General features: G+C 34.3%; 1 protein-coding gene across 3 annotated transcripts in view; it reads right to left on the bottom strand.

Moving 5' to 3' along the window:
* Positions 1–684: 684 nt before the first annotated feature.
* Positions 685–19674, bottom strand: part of CCDC122 (coiled-coil domain containing 122) — an 82169-nt gene continuing 63179 nt past the window's right edge. For all 3 annotated transcript variants that reach the window (XM_031466036.2, XM_064493139.1, XM_031466038.2), the window contains 3 exons: positions 14209–14607; positions 13331–13447; positions 685–2030 (listed from right to left, as the gene is read on the bottom strand). In XM_031466036.2, coding sequence (XP_031321896.1) covers positions 1881–2030; positions 13331–13447; positions 14209–14607 — 666 coding nt within the window. In that variant the 3' untranslated portion in view covers positions 685–1880. The remainder of the gene's footprint in view (positions 2031–13330; positions 13448–14208; positions 14608–19674) is intronic.

Genomic DNA, 19674 nt, shown 5'->3' on the forward strand with positions numbered 1-19674 from the left:
TAAGCTAGGTTCAGTTACAGACAAATTTTTAAAGTCAATTTTCTTTTTTCTTTTCCAGGGTGGGGGGAAGTAATTAGATTTTTTTTAATGGCGGTACAGGGGATTGAACCCAGGACCTCATGCATGCTAAGCAAGCACTCTACCACTGAGCTATACCCTCCCCCACCTAAAGTTAACTTTCTAACCTTAGAGTTTGTGACCATATTAAAACATCATATCCACTAACTACACCATCAGGCTTGAGGATACCTCACTTTAATTCTCTTAGTTAATCTAAAAGCTTCCATCATCTGAAATGATTCTTAAGATTAGAGCAAAGAAGAGAAAAAATTTTCTCTTTCAAATAATTCTTTCAACTCTCACAACATTTTATATGGGTACATGTATTATTATCATGGGTATTTTAGAAAAGTATATTGAAAATTTCTCAAATAGGGCATATTATCGTAAGCAGATTAAACCTATTTTCTTTATCTTAATTTAAAAACAAACTTTGAAAAATATAACTCTGGGTTTTAGTTATTGTGTACAAATATTTTGAAACCTATTATAAACTTAAAAAGAATTTAGAAAACTAGAATTTTTCTTTTATAAGTTGTAAATGAAAGTATGAGGTATAACTATTAGAAGGGCCTTTTAAATATGCAAAATACATTTAAATATTTTCATATAATCCCCATTTGGTTCAGCCTTGTCTTCAGCTGAGCATAGTGAGTGTTCGCTACAATCTTCAGGTTTAGCTGTTTTTATTCATAACTACATTTCTGAATCAGGGACCAAAGCTGATGTGTTACAGTATTAAACCATTTGAAGTGTTAGCCATCATAAGCTATGCAAATTCACAACAGGACTGATAGTGCGGGGCATAACAAGATTATTAGTATCAGGTTTTAATATCGGCTATGCTCTACTGAATCTTGTGCACGTAGAAAAGTGAGGAGAAAATGGACTTGAGATACCTTTTTGACGTTGTTGCTTTGAACTCATTAAGTCCTAAAAATAAATATTTAAAAACCATATCTTCAACAATTAATATTTTGTTTCTGCTTCTTAAAATCTGACTCAATGGAGCCACAAGAAGGACCACTTTTATTCTAAAAGAGACAAGTTAAGTTTTGATTTGCTGCTGTGGACACAGTATACGACTTTCAATGAGAAAAAATACATGGTAGTCTATACTGGTTAACATTCTTCTTTTAAGAGCTGATAAGTTTGCCTTATATGATGCTATAACTTCAATTTACTTACAGAATAGTAACAAAGAACTTACAGACAGAAAAGTGAACAAAAATTGTATACACTGCAACATTCTAAAATATGCTAACAAGAAAGTAGAAATGATGGCTACTTTCTGGATAAAGAGAAAACTGAGTAAAATATGTGAAGTCTTGAACATATAACATTATTATAAATGTCAATATTCATGGCCTGTTTCGAAGCCAGTGGTTTCAAAAAGTCAGTTCTCACAAAAAGTTTGAAACAGACAACCATTTAAAATATCTTAAGAATGTAAATCATTGTAAATTTCAGCATTTCTTTCCTTCTAAATTGTTGCTTCATATGATAGTGAAGGCAACAGGTTTATCAACAGGCATTCATGAGTACAGTATATCTTATCCATTCAAAGTATTCATACAGAGTCTTCCACTATCCTTTTATGAGCATTCCTACCGTCTACCCACAGCTATCAATTATAGGGTTGGAAGGCACTTTAACAAACAGATAACTGATTCAAAAAAAAAAGAGAGAGAGAAAATGTATCTGTCAGTAAGACAGATTTCTGATAGTGGATGCTGGTTGTTAAGAATTATAGGATTTTCTCACCTTTCTGTCCCACAATTTTTGTAACAGTCCGTGCTTTTCATCGCCATATGGACATATTAATCTTTCATTCCAATGCATTTTCTCAGTTCGGCTGCAGTTTTTTCCAGTTGTTGAATGTTCCATTGCCATTGTCTTCTATTTGACTGAAGCTTGTTTACTTGACAGTGCAAACGCTTAAGAATTGCACCGTATCTCTTATGTTGTACCTATTAAAAGAAGAGTACAGGTCAACAGGGCTTGAGAAGGAAAAATAGTAAACAGCCATAAAGGATATTTTGACTACTCTAAAGAGGAAAACACTTGATTAAAAATTACTCACTGTAAATAATAATGATAATAAAAATAAACAATAATTATAACTATTTATTCAACACTTATTACATGTTAGATACTGTGATGAGAGATGTGAGAGCTTTTTACATATAATTAAATTCTGATAACACCTTATGATGTAAATATCATTATCCCCATTATCGTATAAACTGAAGGTGAAAGAGTTTAAGTAATGCGATCAAGGTTTCACAGCTAGCACGTGATGGTGTTTGGAATTTGAACCCAAGGGAAGCATATGTGATGAAGGGCCTTCTATTTATTAAAACAGTTTCCAGTTAAGAGAAAAGGTTTCACTTCCTGTATGCAGTGGTTCACTGAAACATAGACCCATTGTTGTAAAAGATTTAGGGATCACATAGGCTATTTCCCTGCCATTAAGTAGATCAGTGTTTATGCTTAACTAGAACGGAAGGTAATGAAACACACTGGAAAGTGCAAGGATTTGGTGTCAGGCCACAAGGAAAGTAAAAAGGTCAAAATTCTTGACGTTAGTGTTGGCTATACGAGGAACACCCAATTTTTTTTAAAACCAACTTTAATGAGATATAGTTCACATAGCATACAATCCATTCTTTAAAGTGTGTAATTCAATGGGTTTAGTATATTAAGAGTTGTGCAACCATCACCACAATCAACTTTAGAAAATTTTCATTACCCCTGAAGGAAATCTAGTGCCTGTAAGCTGCGACTCCCTGTCCCCCCATGCCCACCCTTAGCACTAGGCAATCACTAATCTACCTTCTCTTTATATATATTTGCCTATTCTGGACATTTCATGTAAATTACACTATACAAGGTGTGCGTTTGGGGGACTGGCTTTGTTCACTTAGCCTAGTGTTTTTGTGGGTTGACAATGATTTACCATGCATCAGCACTTCATTTCTTTTTATTGCTAAATAATATTTCATAGTATGAAACAGTACATTTTATTTATCCAATTCATCAGTTGATGGACATTTGGGTTGTTCTCACTTTTTAGGTGGATGTATGTTTTCACATCTGTGGGTAAATACCTGGGTCACATGATAACTCTGTGTTTAAACATTTGAGGAACTGCCATATTTTTTCCAAAGTGACTGCAACATTTTTACATTTCCATGAACAATGTGTGAGTGTTCCAATTTCCTCATATCCTCAAAAATACTTGTTATTGTCTGTCTTTTTGGTTATAGCCATTCTATTGGGTGTGAGGTGATATCTCATTGTGGTTAAACACCTACTTTTAAAGGAATTGGGAAAGTTACCTATTCATTTTTTAAAGGTCTCCTTTTAAAATTTACTTTTATTTATTTTTTGTGGTATAATACACATAAAATTTACCATCTTAACTATTTTTAAATGTACTGTTACAGTTCAGTACTTATTAAGTACATTCATATCTTCACACAGTGAGTACCAACCATTCACCTCCACAACTCTTTTCATCTTTCAAAACTGAAACTCTGTAACCAGTAAACAGTAAATCCCTTTCTTCACTGCCTCCAGCCCCTGGCAACCACCATTCTAAATTCCGTCTTTATGAATTTAACTGTGTTAGGTACTTCATATAAGTAAAATCATACAGTATTTGTCTTCTTGTGACTGGCTTATTTGACTTAGTGCAATGCCCTCAGAGTTCATCCATGTTGTAGCATGTGTCAGTTTCTTTCCTTTATAAGGCTGAATAATGTTTCATTGTATATATACACCAGATTTTGCTTATCCATTCATCCATCAGTGGACACTTGGGTTGTTCCTATTTTTGGCTGTTGTGACTAATGCTGCTATAAATATGGGTACACAAATATCTCTTTGAGACTACTTTCAATTCTTTTGGGTACATACCCAGAAGTAGAATTGCTGGATCATACAGTAATTCTATTTTTAAGTTTTTTCAGGAACTGCCATACTGGCTTTCTACTCTGGTTGCACTAGTTTACATTCCCACCAGCATGTGGGAGGGTTCCAATTTTTCCCATACTGAAAGTACTTGTTATTATCTGCCTTTTTGATCACAAACATAGCCGTCTTAGTAGGTGTGAAGCAGTATTTCCAGTGAGTATGACAGCAGCATTGCAGTAAAACATCCACTTTTAAATGAACCGATAGAATCACACAATAATAGGGCTGGGAAAGTTACCTCTTCATTCTCATATCTATTTAAGAGAGAGTTCTAGCAAGTTAGGAAGGTGGTTCTAGGTCAATTCAAAGAAGAATCAATTTGCCAAAACACCAATTCACCAAATTTATCAAAATAACCAATTTGCCACTCCATTTTTTTTGTACTTTACTCTATCCTCATCTAACATGCTATATACAATATAAACTGTATATGTATATATATATACAGTTTATATCTGTCTCTCTAACCAGAAAGCAAGTTCCATGAAGACAGGGATTTTTAGCCATTTATTTCGTTCATCCCTCTATTGTCAGAGCCTAAAAGAGCAACTGGCATATAGTAAAATCTCAGTAATTGTGCTGAATTAGAATAAAGGATAAAATGAGAGTTTCTGTAAATCAAGTGACTGCTACACTATTGCTAAATTCTGTATTGTTTAGAGTTTCTCCATATATGTAAGAAGCACTCCACAAAATGTCATTCTTTTACCAGGAAGAAAGTGCTGGACTTAAAAGAACAGGAGATCATTTGCTGCCATTTCAACATGTCATGTAACTTTTCTTCACTTTAGATGTTTAATCTAAAAAGTATAGTTGTTTTGGCATGTGAGATTCTTTGCCTTTGCATATAAATTTTAGAACATCTTGTCTATCTCTACAAAAAATACATATTAGAATTTTTAATGGGATCTCTAAGGGTTAAATCAAGAGATAATTTGGGGGAAAGTTGTCACTTAAAAATACTGAGTTTTGTAGACCATGAACATAAGTATATCACTCCATTTATGTAGTATTTAGCAAATATTTTATGCTCTTTAGTGTTAATGAAAAGAGTTTTGTTTAATCCATTTCACTTTCCAGCTGTTTCTTGCTACTACATAGAAGTTACACATAGAAATACAATTGATTTTTGTATTTTGACCTTTTATCCTGTGAACTTGCTAAATTCATTTACTGGTTTACTAGCCGTTTTGTAGAATCCTTAGGATTTTCTACATGAGCAATCATGCTGTCTGTGAATAAAGACAGGTTTACTTCTTTACAATCTTTTTGCCTTATATGTTTTTCTTGCATTATAGCACTGATTAGGACCTCCAACATAATGCTGCCTAGAGGATGTGTGGTCAGACATCTCTGCCATTTTAGAGGGAAAGCAGTCAACATTTCACCGCTAAAAATGATGTTGCTAGCCGTAAGTTTTTTTACAGATGCCCTTTATCAGGTTGAGAAAGTCTCCTTCTATTCTGAATTTGCTGAGAGCTATTATGAATGGGGGTTGAGTTTTGTCTCCTGTTTCAGTAACTATTAAGTTGATTTTATCTTTTTATCGCCTTAGTTTTGCTAATGTGGTAAATTACATTGTTTCATAAAAGTTGAACCAACTGTGCATTTCTGAGATAAACTTCACTTGGTCGTGAGGTATTAACCTTTTTATATATCGCTAAAGTAAATTTGAAAATATTTTGCACCTGTGCTCATGAGGGACATTGGTCTGTAATTACTTTTCTAATAATGTTCCTGCTCATTTTTTTTCTGGTAAAGTTATGCTGGCCCCCTAAAGTAAGTTAGGAAGAGTTCCCTTCTTCATTTTCTGAGTTTGTATAGGCTGGGTATTATTTCTTCCTTAAATGATGACAGAATTCACAAGTGAAGCCCCATCAGTCTGCAGCTTTCCTCACAGGGAGGGTTTTACTTATTAATTCAATTTCATTGATTCTTATTTCATGTCATTTATATAGCTTAATTTGACATGGATTATAGGCCCAAATATAAAAGCAATTTCTTCTTGTGTTATTGTATGTGTGTTTTTCAACGAATTTGTCCATTTCATCAACTTATCAAATTTACTGACATAAAGTTGTTCATAAAAGGCCTTTAATATCCTCTTAAGTCTATAGGCCCTAAAGTAGTGACCCCACTATCCTCTCTTTTTTATATCAGTATTGCTATGGTTTATCAATTTTATTAGTCTTTCTAACTTCTGGCTCTGTTGATTTTCTCTATTTTTCCATTTTCTATTTCATTGATTTCTAATACATATGATTTCATTTCTTCCAATTTGCTATTGGCTGAATTTATTCTTATTTTTCTAGTCCCTTATGGTGGAAGCTTAGATAATTGCTTTTAAACCTTTTTTCCTTTTCTAATACAGGCATTTAAAGCTGTAAAAATTCCTCTAGATGTTGCTTTAGCTACCCTCTGCAATTTGTTACATGTTGTGTTTTCATTATCATTCACTTTCAAATATTTTCTAATAATTCTTATGATTTCTTCTTTGACTCATGGGTTATTTATAACCATAATGCTCAGTTTCAAAATGTTTATGTATTTTCTAGTTTTCTTATTTTTATTGATTTCTTTTTTTTAATTGAAGTATAGTTGACTTACAATGTTGTGGTAGTTTCTGGTATATAGCATGGTGATTCAGTCATACATATATATACATATTCTTTTTCATTATAAGTTATTATAAGATAATGAATATAGTTTCCTGTGCTATACTGTAGGACCTTGTTTATCTAGTTTATATATAGTAGTGTGTATCTGATAGTCCCAAACTACTAATTTATACCTCCCTCCACCCTTTTCCCCTTTGGTAACCATTAATTTATTTTCTGTGTCTGTGACTCTCTTTTTTTGTAAATAAGTTCATCTGTCTCATTTTTTACATTCCACATATAAGTGATATCATGTGATATTTGTCTTTCTCTGACTTACTTCACTTAGTATGATAATCTCTAGGTCCATCCATGTTGCTGCAAATGGCATTATTTTATTCTTTTTAATGGCTGAATAGTATTCTATTCTATATATATATATATATATATATATATATATATATATATATATATATATTTATATAAACACCACACTTCTTCATCCAATCATCTGCCAATGGACATCTAGGTTACTTTCATGTCTTGGCTATTGTAAATAGTGCTGCTATGAACATTGGGGTGCATGTGTCTTTCTGAATTAGAATTTTCTTCAGATATATCTCAAGGAGTGGGACTGCTGGATCACATAGTAACTCTAGTTTTTCTCTTTTTAATTCTGTCAGTTTTTGCTTATGTAGTTTGAAGCTCTGTGATTAAGTGAATACACAGTTAGTATTATTATTCATTTCTGATGAATTAACTGACTCTTTAACTTTGTTAGTAGCCCATATCTTGAAATTACTTGATATTAATACAGCAACAACCAGTTTTCTTAAGTTCGATGTCTTCATAATTTATCCTTTTCCATCTTTCAACCTATCTGTGTCTTTATATTCAAAGTGCATCTCTTGTGAAAAAGTTATGTTTGCAAATTGCCTTTTAATAGAATCCGATTTTTCCCTTTTAATTGGAGTGTCTGGTCCATTTACATTTGATGTAACCATTGGTATGTTTGGGTTTAAGTCTACCATCTCAATATTTGTGTTCTATTCATCCCTTGTTCCTTTTTCCTTTCTTCCTTCTTTTCTGTCTTCACTTAAAGTGGATCATATACCTAAATATAAAATTCAAAACTATAAAACTCCTAGAAGATAACATAGGAGAAAGCCTCTAGATGACCTTGGGTTTGATGATGTCTTTTTAGATACAACACCAAAGGCACAATCCATGAAAGAAATCATTGATAAGCTGGGCCTCATTAAAATTAAAAACTGTTCTGCAAAAGACACTGTCAAGAGAATAAGACAAGTCCCAGATTGGGAGGAAATATTAAAAAAAAAAAACCACATCTGATAAAAGACTGTTATTCAAAATATACAATAAACTCTTAAAATTCAACAATAAGAAAACAAATAACCAGATTAAAAAATAGGCCAAAGACCTGAACAGACACTACACCAAAGAAAATATACAGATGGCAAATAGACATTTGAAAAGATGTTCCACATAATATGTCATCAGGGAAATGAGAATTAAAACAATAAGATACCACTACAGACCTATTAGAACGGCCAAAATCTGGAACACTAACAAGACCAAATGCTGGTGAGGATGTGGAGCAACAAGAACCCTTTCGTTCATTGCTGGTGGGAATACAAAATGCTACAGTCATTTTAGAAGACAGTTTGGCAGTTTCTTACAAAACTAACATATCATTACCACATGATCCAGCAATCACACTCCTTGGCATTTACCCAAAGGAGTTAAAAACTGATGTCCACACAACAACATAGACATTTGTAGAAGCTTTATTCCTAATTGCCAAAACTTGGAAGCAATCAAGATGTCCTTTAGTGGGTGAATTGATAAACTGTTGTAGATTCAGACAATGGAATATTATTTAGCACTAAAAAATACATACATAAAACAAAACAAAGAAAGAGCTAACAAGCAATAAAAAGACACAAGACACCCTGAATGCATATTACTAAGTGAAAGAAGCCAATCTTTTACGACATTCTGGAAAAGGTAAAACCAAGGAAACAGTAAAAGCTCAGTGATTGACAGGGGTTGAGGGAGGGAGGGATGAACAGGTAGAGCACAGAGGATTTTTAAGACAGTGAAACTCTCCTGTATGACAGGAGAATGATGGATACACGTCAGTACACATCTGTCAAAACCCAAAGAAGCTACAACACCAGGAGTGAATCTAATGTAAACTAGGAACAGTGGGTGCTAATGAAGTGTCAATGTAGGTTCATCAGTTATAACAAATGTACACTCTGGTGGGAGACGTTGATAGTTAAGGAGGCTGCCAGGGGGTAGGGAGTATGCGGGAACACTTTGTACTTTCTGCTTAATTTTGCTATGAACCTAAAGTGGCTCTAAAAAAATTAAATGTTTAAAAGAATCAATAGCCATTCTCATCATTGTTCTTGTATATTTAATGTGACTTTTTTTCTGACTGCTTTTAAGATTTTTTTCTTTGGTTTTCAGTAGCTTGACTATAATTTCCTTAGGTATGTTTTTCTCTGTATTTGTCCTGCTTTAGGTTTGCTAAGTTTCTTAAATCTGTGAGTTAGTTTTTAGTCAAGTTTGGAAAAATTTTGGCCAATATTTCTTCAAATATATTTCTGTTCCCTTTTCTCTCTCTCCTCTCATTCTGGGACTCTAATTACCCATATGTCACATTGTTTAACATGGTCTCACCGGTACTTCTTGGTTCAAAGGTGTGTGTACTATGATGTTCACTAGAACACTACTTTTAATAGTGAACCACTGGAAATAACTTAATGTCTATCAGTTGTAACGTGTAAATAAATTAAGGTATAGCCATACTGTGGACATTTTGTAACAGTTAAAAAAGAATGAAGTTGGCCCACATGTACTAATATGAAAAACATTTCTATGAGACAGGTTATTGAGTAAGTAAAGTATTTGCAAAATTATATGTAAGGTACATTTATATAATCTTCCTATATGCACCGATGTGTGTGCAGGTGTGTGTGTACATGCACACATATGTATATTCACATGCTCACAGTTACTCAAGAGCGCATACATATATAAGACTTGAAAGATATACACCAAATAGTGGTTGCCATTAATAAGAGAAGAGCATGATAAGAGAAAGAGCAATACAATGGCAGGCAGTGGTCAAAGGAACTTTAGCCTTCCCCCTAATATTTTAATCTTTTTCGAGGAGAATATATTTCCGCAGAAGTGAAAACCAATTTTTGAAAAGATTGGGAGCAGAGTCCAAAAGACCTGAACTCATGTCCTGTTCTTTCCCTTAACACTAGCTACATAACTTTGTACAAGTGATTTAAATTTTCTGAAATTCTGTAAAATATGTTATTATGAGAACTTAAATGGGATAGCCTATATATAAAGTGCTTGAAAATACCAAGCACTCGGTAAACAACAATAGATTTAATAATACTGAACATGTCTTCTTGTACTTTTTATAAAATAGAATAATTTGTTACCATGCTATCCAGCTATGTGAATCATTCTTATCCTGCCTTTAATTCACCTTTTTACCTTTGCTTCTGTGGGTTTTTCATGTAGGACCGGCTTTCTAGTTGTGTGATCATTTCTGTGGCTAACCTCAGTAAATGAATGGATTAGTTAACTGTGTAAGCTGCATGCTGTATTGGATCATGTTCAACATACCTTGTCTCTGACTCCTAGTAGCTTTGCAGGCACTCTAAATTTTTCCCTATCCTTCTAATTTTGGAGCTCAAATTGTACAAAATTCAGGCAAGGGTAACTATCAGTGAATCTTAAAATGCTTTACACAATGACTGTTATCACAAGATATTACTTGCAGCACTCATCATTTGCTAAAAACTTCTTAACTGCTCTAGTTTCCCTTCCCTGAAAGCTCTTGGATTTGGCAAATAACATTTTTTTAAACCTTGAACGAAAAGTCACTGATTGTTGCTTAATGCTTTGTATTTGAAGCTTTGTGTTTGTATGCTTTGTATTTTGCTTCCCTGATTTTTTTGGCAATAACTCATAACTTATCTTTATTCTCCTCTCTCTTATCTTTAGTTCCTTTCTTCCAGAATGTATATAATGACAGACAATAGACAGGGAAAAAAAGACATCTGGGGTAAGTATTTGGAAATATTTCTTTCATTCAGATTTGGCCTTAAAGAACAAAAAACATCCATTTGATAAAAAAAAAAAAAGTAGAATTCAAAAAACATTTTAATTTTTTTCTTAATCAAAAAATGCAAAAAGTAACATTAGTATAAGCATGCAAAGCACAAAATGTTTGAAGGAATTAAAAGATTAAACAAAAATGCTGTAATCAAAGCAAAAGATGACCATGAACTGTGGCTAAAGACATTCAGAAGTAAGAAAAAAAAAAAAAAAAGACTCAAAGAAGAAATAAGTAATAAAAAATCTGGTATTTGAATATATCCTTTTAAAAAACTGGTTGTTTTGAGAAAGAAGTTACTCATACCAATGATCAATTCTCATTATGCGACAAGAGAAATTGTTGGGAAAAAATGCAGTGTTTTCAAGACAATGCTGTGGCTGTATCTGTCCTTCAGTTTTATAGTTTATTATAGATAATCTCTAATTTCTTAGATATTCGTTTTTTCAACCATAACATTGTGACACAATTGAGGACTACTTTTAATGCATTAGAGTTAATAAAACTAAAATTTAAAAGCCTAAAAGAATCTTCAGTAACCCCATTATAAAAGCTTAAAAAGAGTTTACTAAATTTCAGGACAAGAAGTATAATGATGAAAACATTAAAAAATGAAGTCTTAAGCTAAGGGGCATTCCATCTAAATCTAACATTGGTAGCCACTCATACCACCCTTTGCCACTAAAAATACCCATTTACATTTCTGCTTCTGTCAAAATAAAGTAAGTGTATTTCATTTACCTATTTCTCATGCTAACTACAACTAAAAACCCTGGACATTGTATAAAATATTAACATAAGAAGCTTCTGAAAGGTGGAGAGAATAGGGCAGACTTGCTAGAGAGCTCAGGATCCAAGGAACGACGTGATGCTGAGCTCCCTGGATTTTCTTTTTCCCTCACATATCCCAGACTGCATATGGGGAAGACAGCAGCCTGGAAATGCCAACAGGTGCAGACAAAGAAGGCTCCGAGAAAAGCCTGCTCTCTAGCCAAAGAACCAGGAAAAGGGCTGTCTAAGCAAGACCAAAAATATTTAGGTAGTAATTACTCTGCTAAAGTCAAACATCACAGGAAAAAACGATGGCTCCACCACCACCCAGATCAGCAAAGATTGAGTGCAAAGCCTAGACCATTGCTGGGACATAAAAAGGTGTCCCAATCCTCTGCTGGGATGGTGTCAGAGAAGGCTAATTGAGGAGCCGGGACTTTTCATTCCACTGGGAAGTAACAAATCACACCCTCTAGTGTGAGTGGAGCCCTTCTGGGGTGGCTAGACTTCTACTCCCATTTAGTGGTAACAAGGCATCCTTCCCCCTTTCCCTGGGAGAAAGTCAGAGGCCTAGTGGAGAGTCAGGACTTAATACCACCACGCAGTAGTAACAAGGCCACATCTACGTGGAGTCACTGGAGGCCACATGGGAGGGGTAATGAGGTGCTCCTGCCCCTCCTGGCCAGGACCTCATCAGCAGAAGCCTAGCTGGCAGCCAGGACTCCTACTTCTGACCACCAGTAACAAGACGTCCTTCCTCCCTACATTGAGTGTCAATGAAGTATGTACATGTATGTGTTAAGAAGCAGGAATCCAATTTTATTTCAAAATTGTCTTTATTTTTTCATATGGCTAACATTATGTTTGCATCATTCATAACAGATTACTTCTGGATTATTTTCTTCTGTTTTATTAATCATTTTTTTCTATTTCTATGCCCCTTGTGTACTGTCTTCCTATTTACAATTTTATAATAAATCTTGATATGCTGAAGGGTAAGAACATATCCATTTATTTAGATTGCTAGTAAAGTATAAGATAAAATCATGGTGTTTCTTAAAGACAGTGTTTTGTAAAGGTGAGGGTTTTGTCTTCAAATTCCTCAGATGTTTATTTTGTCAAATTAGTCATAAGGAAGTTGAAAATATGCATCTTTATATTTTCCAAAGTAATTTTTAAGGGTGAAAATTATTTATTTACCCTTAACAGTATACACTTTTCCATTTTTGTTCTCCACTCATCTAAACAATAACTACATAAGTCTACCAGTGGTACCTCAAATTTAGTCTCACCTTTAATTTTACATATCAGTTTGTTTGTTTTTTAGTTGGACAGCTGAAAATCACAAACATGAAGTCAGAGAGGTATAAAATACCAATGCTTCCATTGTCTTTACTCTACTTTGAAGAGTCTATAATGTCTATCTGTGACATCTTTTTGGCTGGATTGCCTCTGCTTTCTAGCCATTAATTGGGTACAAAGTTGGTGGAATGGGACCTGGAAGAATTCTAGGTCAGATTTAAATAGGAGTGAGTGCTTGCTTTGTTTGCATACATTCATATATTTGAATATTTTTGAATGAGGAAGTTATCTATAATTATCTATTAATGGTTTGAACTTATCAACTGCTTTTTTTAGCTCTTTTTTGTTCTCCAGCTGTTTTGAGAATTGAGAGTAAACTATGGAAATTATGAATGCAGTATAAGTTTAAAAAACGATCCCATAAAACATTGAAATCCACATAATTAAGACTTACCTCTATTTCTTTTCTTAATTTTTCATGTGTCTTTTTTTCTTCCTCAAGAAAACAAGTTTTTTCAATGATGGATTCTTTTACAGTTATAATTTTATCCTTTAGCTTTGCAATGTCTTCCTGTATGTTTATAAAATTTAAAATATACAAGTCAAATGATGAATGGTCACTATAAGTCCAAGATTTTCAGTGTTTCTATAATTTAAGAAAACTAGACATCACATTTAATTTCAATAAATAGGATTAGAATATTAATTCTATAGGTACAAGGAATAAAGAATGGTTATTCAAAAAAGCAACCCTTAGATTTGAAAATTTAGAAGTAAAAACCAAATGAAAATAATACACAAAGGAAAGTGGTAGTCATAGCAGCAACTGCCCAGCAATAATGTAAAGGACATTTTTTAGTTTTTAGCAAAATATAATAGATATTTTAAGTTTTTATCTCCCAATGTTTTCAAAGAATATTAAAAGAAAGATGCTTAAGATGCAATTACTAATTCATATTGTTTGCACAACAGCATTAAGCACACCAAAGTTATTTTAATTGGTCTAGAGCCATTAGCTTGGAAGCTAGGGGCTCAACACTTTTGTGAGTCACCCTTTTTGCAACAAATGGATTAATTGTTCACTGTGATTTTGTTTGACTATATATTCTTATTAATCCATAGGGGATTTAGAGATGTTTCCTTTATGCATTTGCACATTTGGCAAAGTTGTTACATAACTCATACACTTAGGCAAGTTTTTAAAATTTGTGAATCCCATTATAGCCCCCATGGGTATTTTACTAAGTTAGTGATAAATTTGTCATTTAATAAGTATACTTGTAAAAAACAAAAGGAGTAATAGGAAAAGTTTTAATAAGTGGTATTTCAAACCTGTAGTTGTTTCATAACGTTTCCTTTTGGATTTTGGAGATCCTGCCTAAGTTCCTCTTTCATTATCTTTAGTTTTTTAACGAGCTCTCGTTTCTCATCGAGTTCAGTCATGAATGACCATTTGCTTTCTACCTCCCTCAAACTGTCTTTATGCGTTTTCATTTTTCCATAGTATTCATTGTATCTTATCATGTGTTCCTCAAAATCCTCTTGGGCTGCTTCTATGTCAAATTTAAGCCTCACATTTTCTGAATGCAAGGATTTGATTTGGTTTTCCAGATTTCCACACTGAAGCTTGGTATTCTGTATGGCAGCGTCTTGCTGATAAATTCGCCTTTCGGTTTCTTTAGTTTCCGCACAGACAGATTCTATTTGTGTTTCAAGCTCATGTAGTTCATTCTGCAAGATATTTCAACGTTATTGTTATTAATTCATGATAGTCAACATGAAAGGCAAGTCATTGTTTTGATCCATAGTGCGTGTAGGAAAAAAATCACTTCACATAAAAAATATGTATTTATCAGATATAGAAAAATTGATGCATAACAGGAGACATGTAATAAAGTACCAAAATTATTTCATAATCAGAGGGAGCCCAGGGTTATATATTTCCTATTTTTTAATGTTCATCTAATTCTAAATATTAAAATTTTATCATTTGTCTTAATATTTTATATGTAAAAGATACTTTACAATCATTTTACTAACACATTTGTAGGCATCAGAAGTACTAATGAAAGGAAAACTATATGATAAAAATGATAAAACCCTGAGTTAAAAAAACAACAGATCTAAGTTCTAGTGCCATTACTGCTATTCACTGGTTGGAGTGATCATACATGGCAAATAATTTAATTACCCCTTTCAAACCACACTTTCTTCATTTGCAAAATGAGTACAAAAGTATACCTTAACTTTGCCTCTGTGGGGCATTTGGCATTTCTAACCAGCACCGCCTTTAAAAAACCTAGTGTTTACACCACTACTACTCTCTGGTTCTCCTCAGGTATCTCTGAGCATTTCTTCTCAATCTCAATGGTTTCTTCAAATACAGGTTTTCTTCAGGGTTCAGTCATCATAATTTCCTTCTCTCATTCTATATAGACTCCTTGGGTAATCTTATCCATAGTTACATCTTGAGCTGCATATATGCTGATGATTCACAAAATACTGTGGCTCTCGAGTCCCACACCCAGCTGCCATGGGCCATCTCAAATTCATCACGCCCCAGATCAGACTAACCCTCCCCTCCCCTCCCCTATCCCATCTTGTTCTTCCTTGTATCAGTTTTCTACTGTTGGAACCACAAAACCTGGGTGACATACAACAATTAAGCGTTTATGTGATGAGGAGCAACTGGGTTGGCTAGGTGGTTCTGTTGACTCGGCTGGGTTTGCTCAAACGTCTGGAGGTTGGCTGCCTGCAAGATGGTTTAGGCTGGCTCCAACTGGGCTGAATGGGATGCCCTGGCTTTGCTTCACATGTATCTTGTCCTGCAGTGGGCCAGGCCAGGCATGTCCTTCTCATGATGACAGCAGATGCAGAAAAATGGAAGCCCAATTATGTAACAACTTTTTCAAGCTTCTGTTTGAATAACATTTGCTACATCCCAGCTGGTCACGTGATCAAACTCTCAGTGAAGAGGCAGAAAGTATGCCCACCCACTATGGGAGACCACTGTAATAATACATGGCAAAGGGTATGGCTATACACAGGATAAAGATTTGGGAACAAAAATGCAAATTAGAACACCCCTATGTTCCCAAACTTAGTTACTGGTACTACTCTGAGAGCCACACTTAATTCCTCCCTTCTCTTTATTATCTGTATTTAACCATTCATCAAATTCTAGACATCCTCCCACCAAAAACAATTGTAGGCCTTTATCTTTTTTTTCTGTCTAGTGTGGTCATCCTCTTTAAATATATGTATAATTTTGTGAGGGAAGTACTGCACTAAAAAGACAGACCCAGTCTATCCTTTTCTTGGCAGAAATAAGAGGGGGAAGTACACTGAAGAATGAAACATGCTAATGAACGTCAATCTTTATCTCCAACTCATTTAAAATGCCCACTTGACATTTCTATTTAGATATTGAATAGACACGTCAACTATATATGTTCAGAAAAGAACTTTATTTATTATTGAAGTATAGTTGATTTACAATGTTGTGTTACTTTCTGATGTACAGCATAATGATTCAGTTATACATATATTCTTTTTCATTATAGGTTACTACAAGATACTGAATGTAGTTCCCTGTGCTATACAGTGGGACCTTGTTGTTTTATCTATTTTATATATAGTAGTTTCTATCTGCTAATCCCAAACTCCTAATTTATCCCTCCACCCTCTCTCCCCTTTGGTAACCACAAATTTGTTTGCTATGTCTCTGAGTCTTTTTTTTTGTCTTGTAAACAAGTTCATTTGTATCATATTTTTAGATTCCACATATATCATATGATATTTGTCTCTCCGCCTGACTTAACTTCACTTAGTATGATAATCTCTAGGTCCATCCATGCTGCTGCAAATGGCATTATTTCATTCTTTTTTATGGCTGAATAGTATTCGTGTGTGTGTGTGTGTGTGTGTTGGGTGTATAAACACCACACTTCTTTATCCAATCATCTGTTGATGGACATTTAGGTTGCTTCCAGATCCTGGCTATTGTAAATAGAGCTGCTATGAACACTGGAGTGCAGGTATCTTTTCAAATTATAATTTTCTCCATATACACCCAAGAGTGGGGTTGCTGGATCACATAGTAACTCTATTTTTAGTTTTTTAAGGAATCTCCATGCTGTTTTTCATACTGGCTGCACCAATTTACATTCCCACCAACAGTGTAGGGGGATTCTCCAGAAAAGAATTTTTAATTTGCACACTCAACATGTTCCTTCTTCCAGTCTTCCTGATTTCAGTAAACTGTACCACATTCCACCTGGACACTTAAAAACTTAGAAGTCATTCTTGACTCTTTCCTTTATTTTATCCCCTACAACCTACTTACCAACAAATCTTGATGGCTGGGCATCCAAAATAAAATCCCAGTTCACTCCTGACCAGTCTTCTTATTATGGCCCAGCTTCTAACTGGTCTCCCTGTTTCTGTTCTTCCCCCACTCCCCCCAGCTAGACTCTATTTCAGGCAAAAGAATCTTTTAAAAACATATATCATATCATGCTACTTCTTTGCTCAAAATCCTCCCAGTGTTTCCCATTGCACTAATGATAAAATTCTAATTCTGTAATTTGGCTTTTAAGGCCGTATATGTTCTATCCTGCTCATGTACTACTCTCCCCCTTCCAGCTCCCCTTCTATTTATGAAATATGTCTAGCTCCTTCTCCCCTAAGGGCGTTTGTAACTGTTCTCTGTACCTTAAAATTCTCTGCCCCTAGCTATTACTTGTTGGGGTCTTTGCCTTTCACAATTCAGCTTTATTATTACTCCTCAGAACAGTCTTCCTTGAATCAAAATGTAAATTAACCACCCACTCTCCTCCCCCGTTATACTCTACACATTAGCCTTTTGTACTTCCTTTGTAACACCTCAATCAATGGAATTACATTATTTCTTTATTATTTGCCTCCCTTGAGCAGAAAGTAAACTCCACGGGTGCAGTAAGCTTTCCTAACTTCTTTACCACCATCTTCCCTGTGCTTAAAATAGCACCTGGCACAAAGCAGGTGCTTAATAAATACTTAGTAAATGATTGAATGAGTGATGCACGTGGAATGGTCAGGAAAGGGACACATGCCCTGCCAACTAGACCAGGCTGCTGACCGTCCTGATCAGTATGGGGAGATGACATTTCCACCAACTTGGTCATCATCTCTCCTCTCTCCTGGACTGTTGACTTTCTCCCCTGGCTTTAGTCAATTTCTCCTCCAATCCATTTCTACCCTTTCACTAGAATTATATTTCTTCTTGTTGTTGCTGTTCTTCTCCTCCTCTTTTTCCTCCTCCTTCTTCTTCTTCCTTTTTCTCTTCCTCATCTCCCTCCCCTTTTTTCTCCTTCCTTTTTTTGTTAATAGATTTATTGAGGTATGATTGATGTAAATAAACTGCACATATTTAAACTTTAAAATTTGACAAGTTTTGACTAACTTTTATGATCAAGAGACCATCTCAATTAAGACAGTGAACATATCCATTACCCACAAAAGTTTCCTCCTGATCCTTTGTGATCTATCCTACCCTCCTCAGCTCTCTGTTTCCAGGCAAACATTCATCTGCTTTCCATCACTAAAGATCAGTTTGCATTTTGAAAAATTGTATATAAAAAGAATCATATAATATATATTTTAGTATCACTCCTTTCACTCAGCATAATTATTTTGAGATTCATCCATGTTGTTGGATGTATCAGTAATGTTTCCTTTTTATTTCTGAGCAGTAGTTCTTGTTTGGATGTATCACACTTTGATGACCCTTTCATTTGATGGACATTTGGGTTGTTTCTGGTTTTCCAGTGGGCATACACTTTTATTTCTCTTGGGTGAACAAATATCTAGAAATTGAACAGCTAGATCATATGATATATATAGCTGGAGCTTTTAAAGAACTGTAGACTGTTTTCATAAGCGGTTATACCATTTTACACTCCAAATAACAGGGTCTGAGAGTTTCAGTTCTTCCATATCTGCCCCAGCACTTGGTATGGTCAGTCTTTTTAAATTTACCCATTCTAGTGCATTTCAATTTGCATTTCCTTAATAACATTGCATTCCTTAATAACAATTAATAACACTGAGTATCTTTTCATGTGCTTGTCTTTTGCAGTATCATTTTTGATGAAATGACCATTGAAATCTTTTGCCCATTTTTAAACTGGGTTGTTTGCCTTCTTGAATTATAAGAGTCCTTTATATAGTACAAATAAAATCAAGTACATTATCAGATATGCTTTCAAATATTTTCTCTCTGTCTGTGACAACCTAAATGCCCATAGGGCTCCAGCAAGTATACTTCACATTCATTTTCATAACAGTGGCTTTTGAACAGAAATAAGAACATTTTTTGATGAAGTCCAATTTAAAAAATTTTTATATAGTATTTAAGGTATCTTGGCCAAACTAAACATCACTAAGCTCTTCTCCTATGTTTTCTTCTAGACACTTTGTAGTTTTAATTCTTGTGTTTAGGCCTATAATCCATTTTGAGTTATTTTTCATATGTGGTATGAGGTGAAAATTGTTCACTTTTTTTGCATGTGGCTGTCCACCATTTTTGATAGATTATCCTTTCCCTAATGAATTGCCTTGACTAAGAACACCTGTCTTAGTCAACTCATGCTTCTAAATAAAAGACTGGTGGTTTAAATAATAGACTTTATTTCTCACAAGCCTGGAGGCTAAGAAGTCCAAGATCAAGGTACAACAGAGTTGGTGACTGGTGAGAGGAGAGGCCTATTCCTGAATTGCAGACAAATCCTTTCTTGCTGTGTTTTCATATGGCAGAGA

This window comes from Camelus dromedarius, chromosome 13 (assembly GCF_036321535.1).
Source record: "Camelus dromedarius isolate mCamDro1 chromosome 13, mCamDro1.pat, whole genome shotgun sequence".
Classification (NCBI taxonomy): Eukaryota; Metazoa; Chordata; class Mammalia; order Artiodactyla; family Camelidae; genus Camelus; species Camelus dromedarius.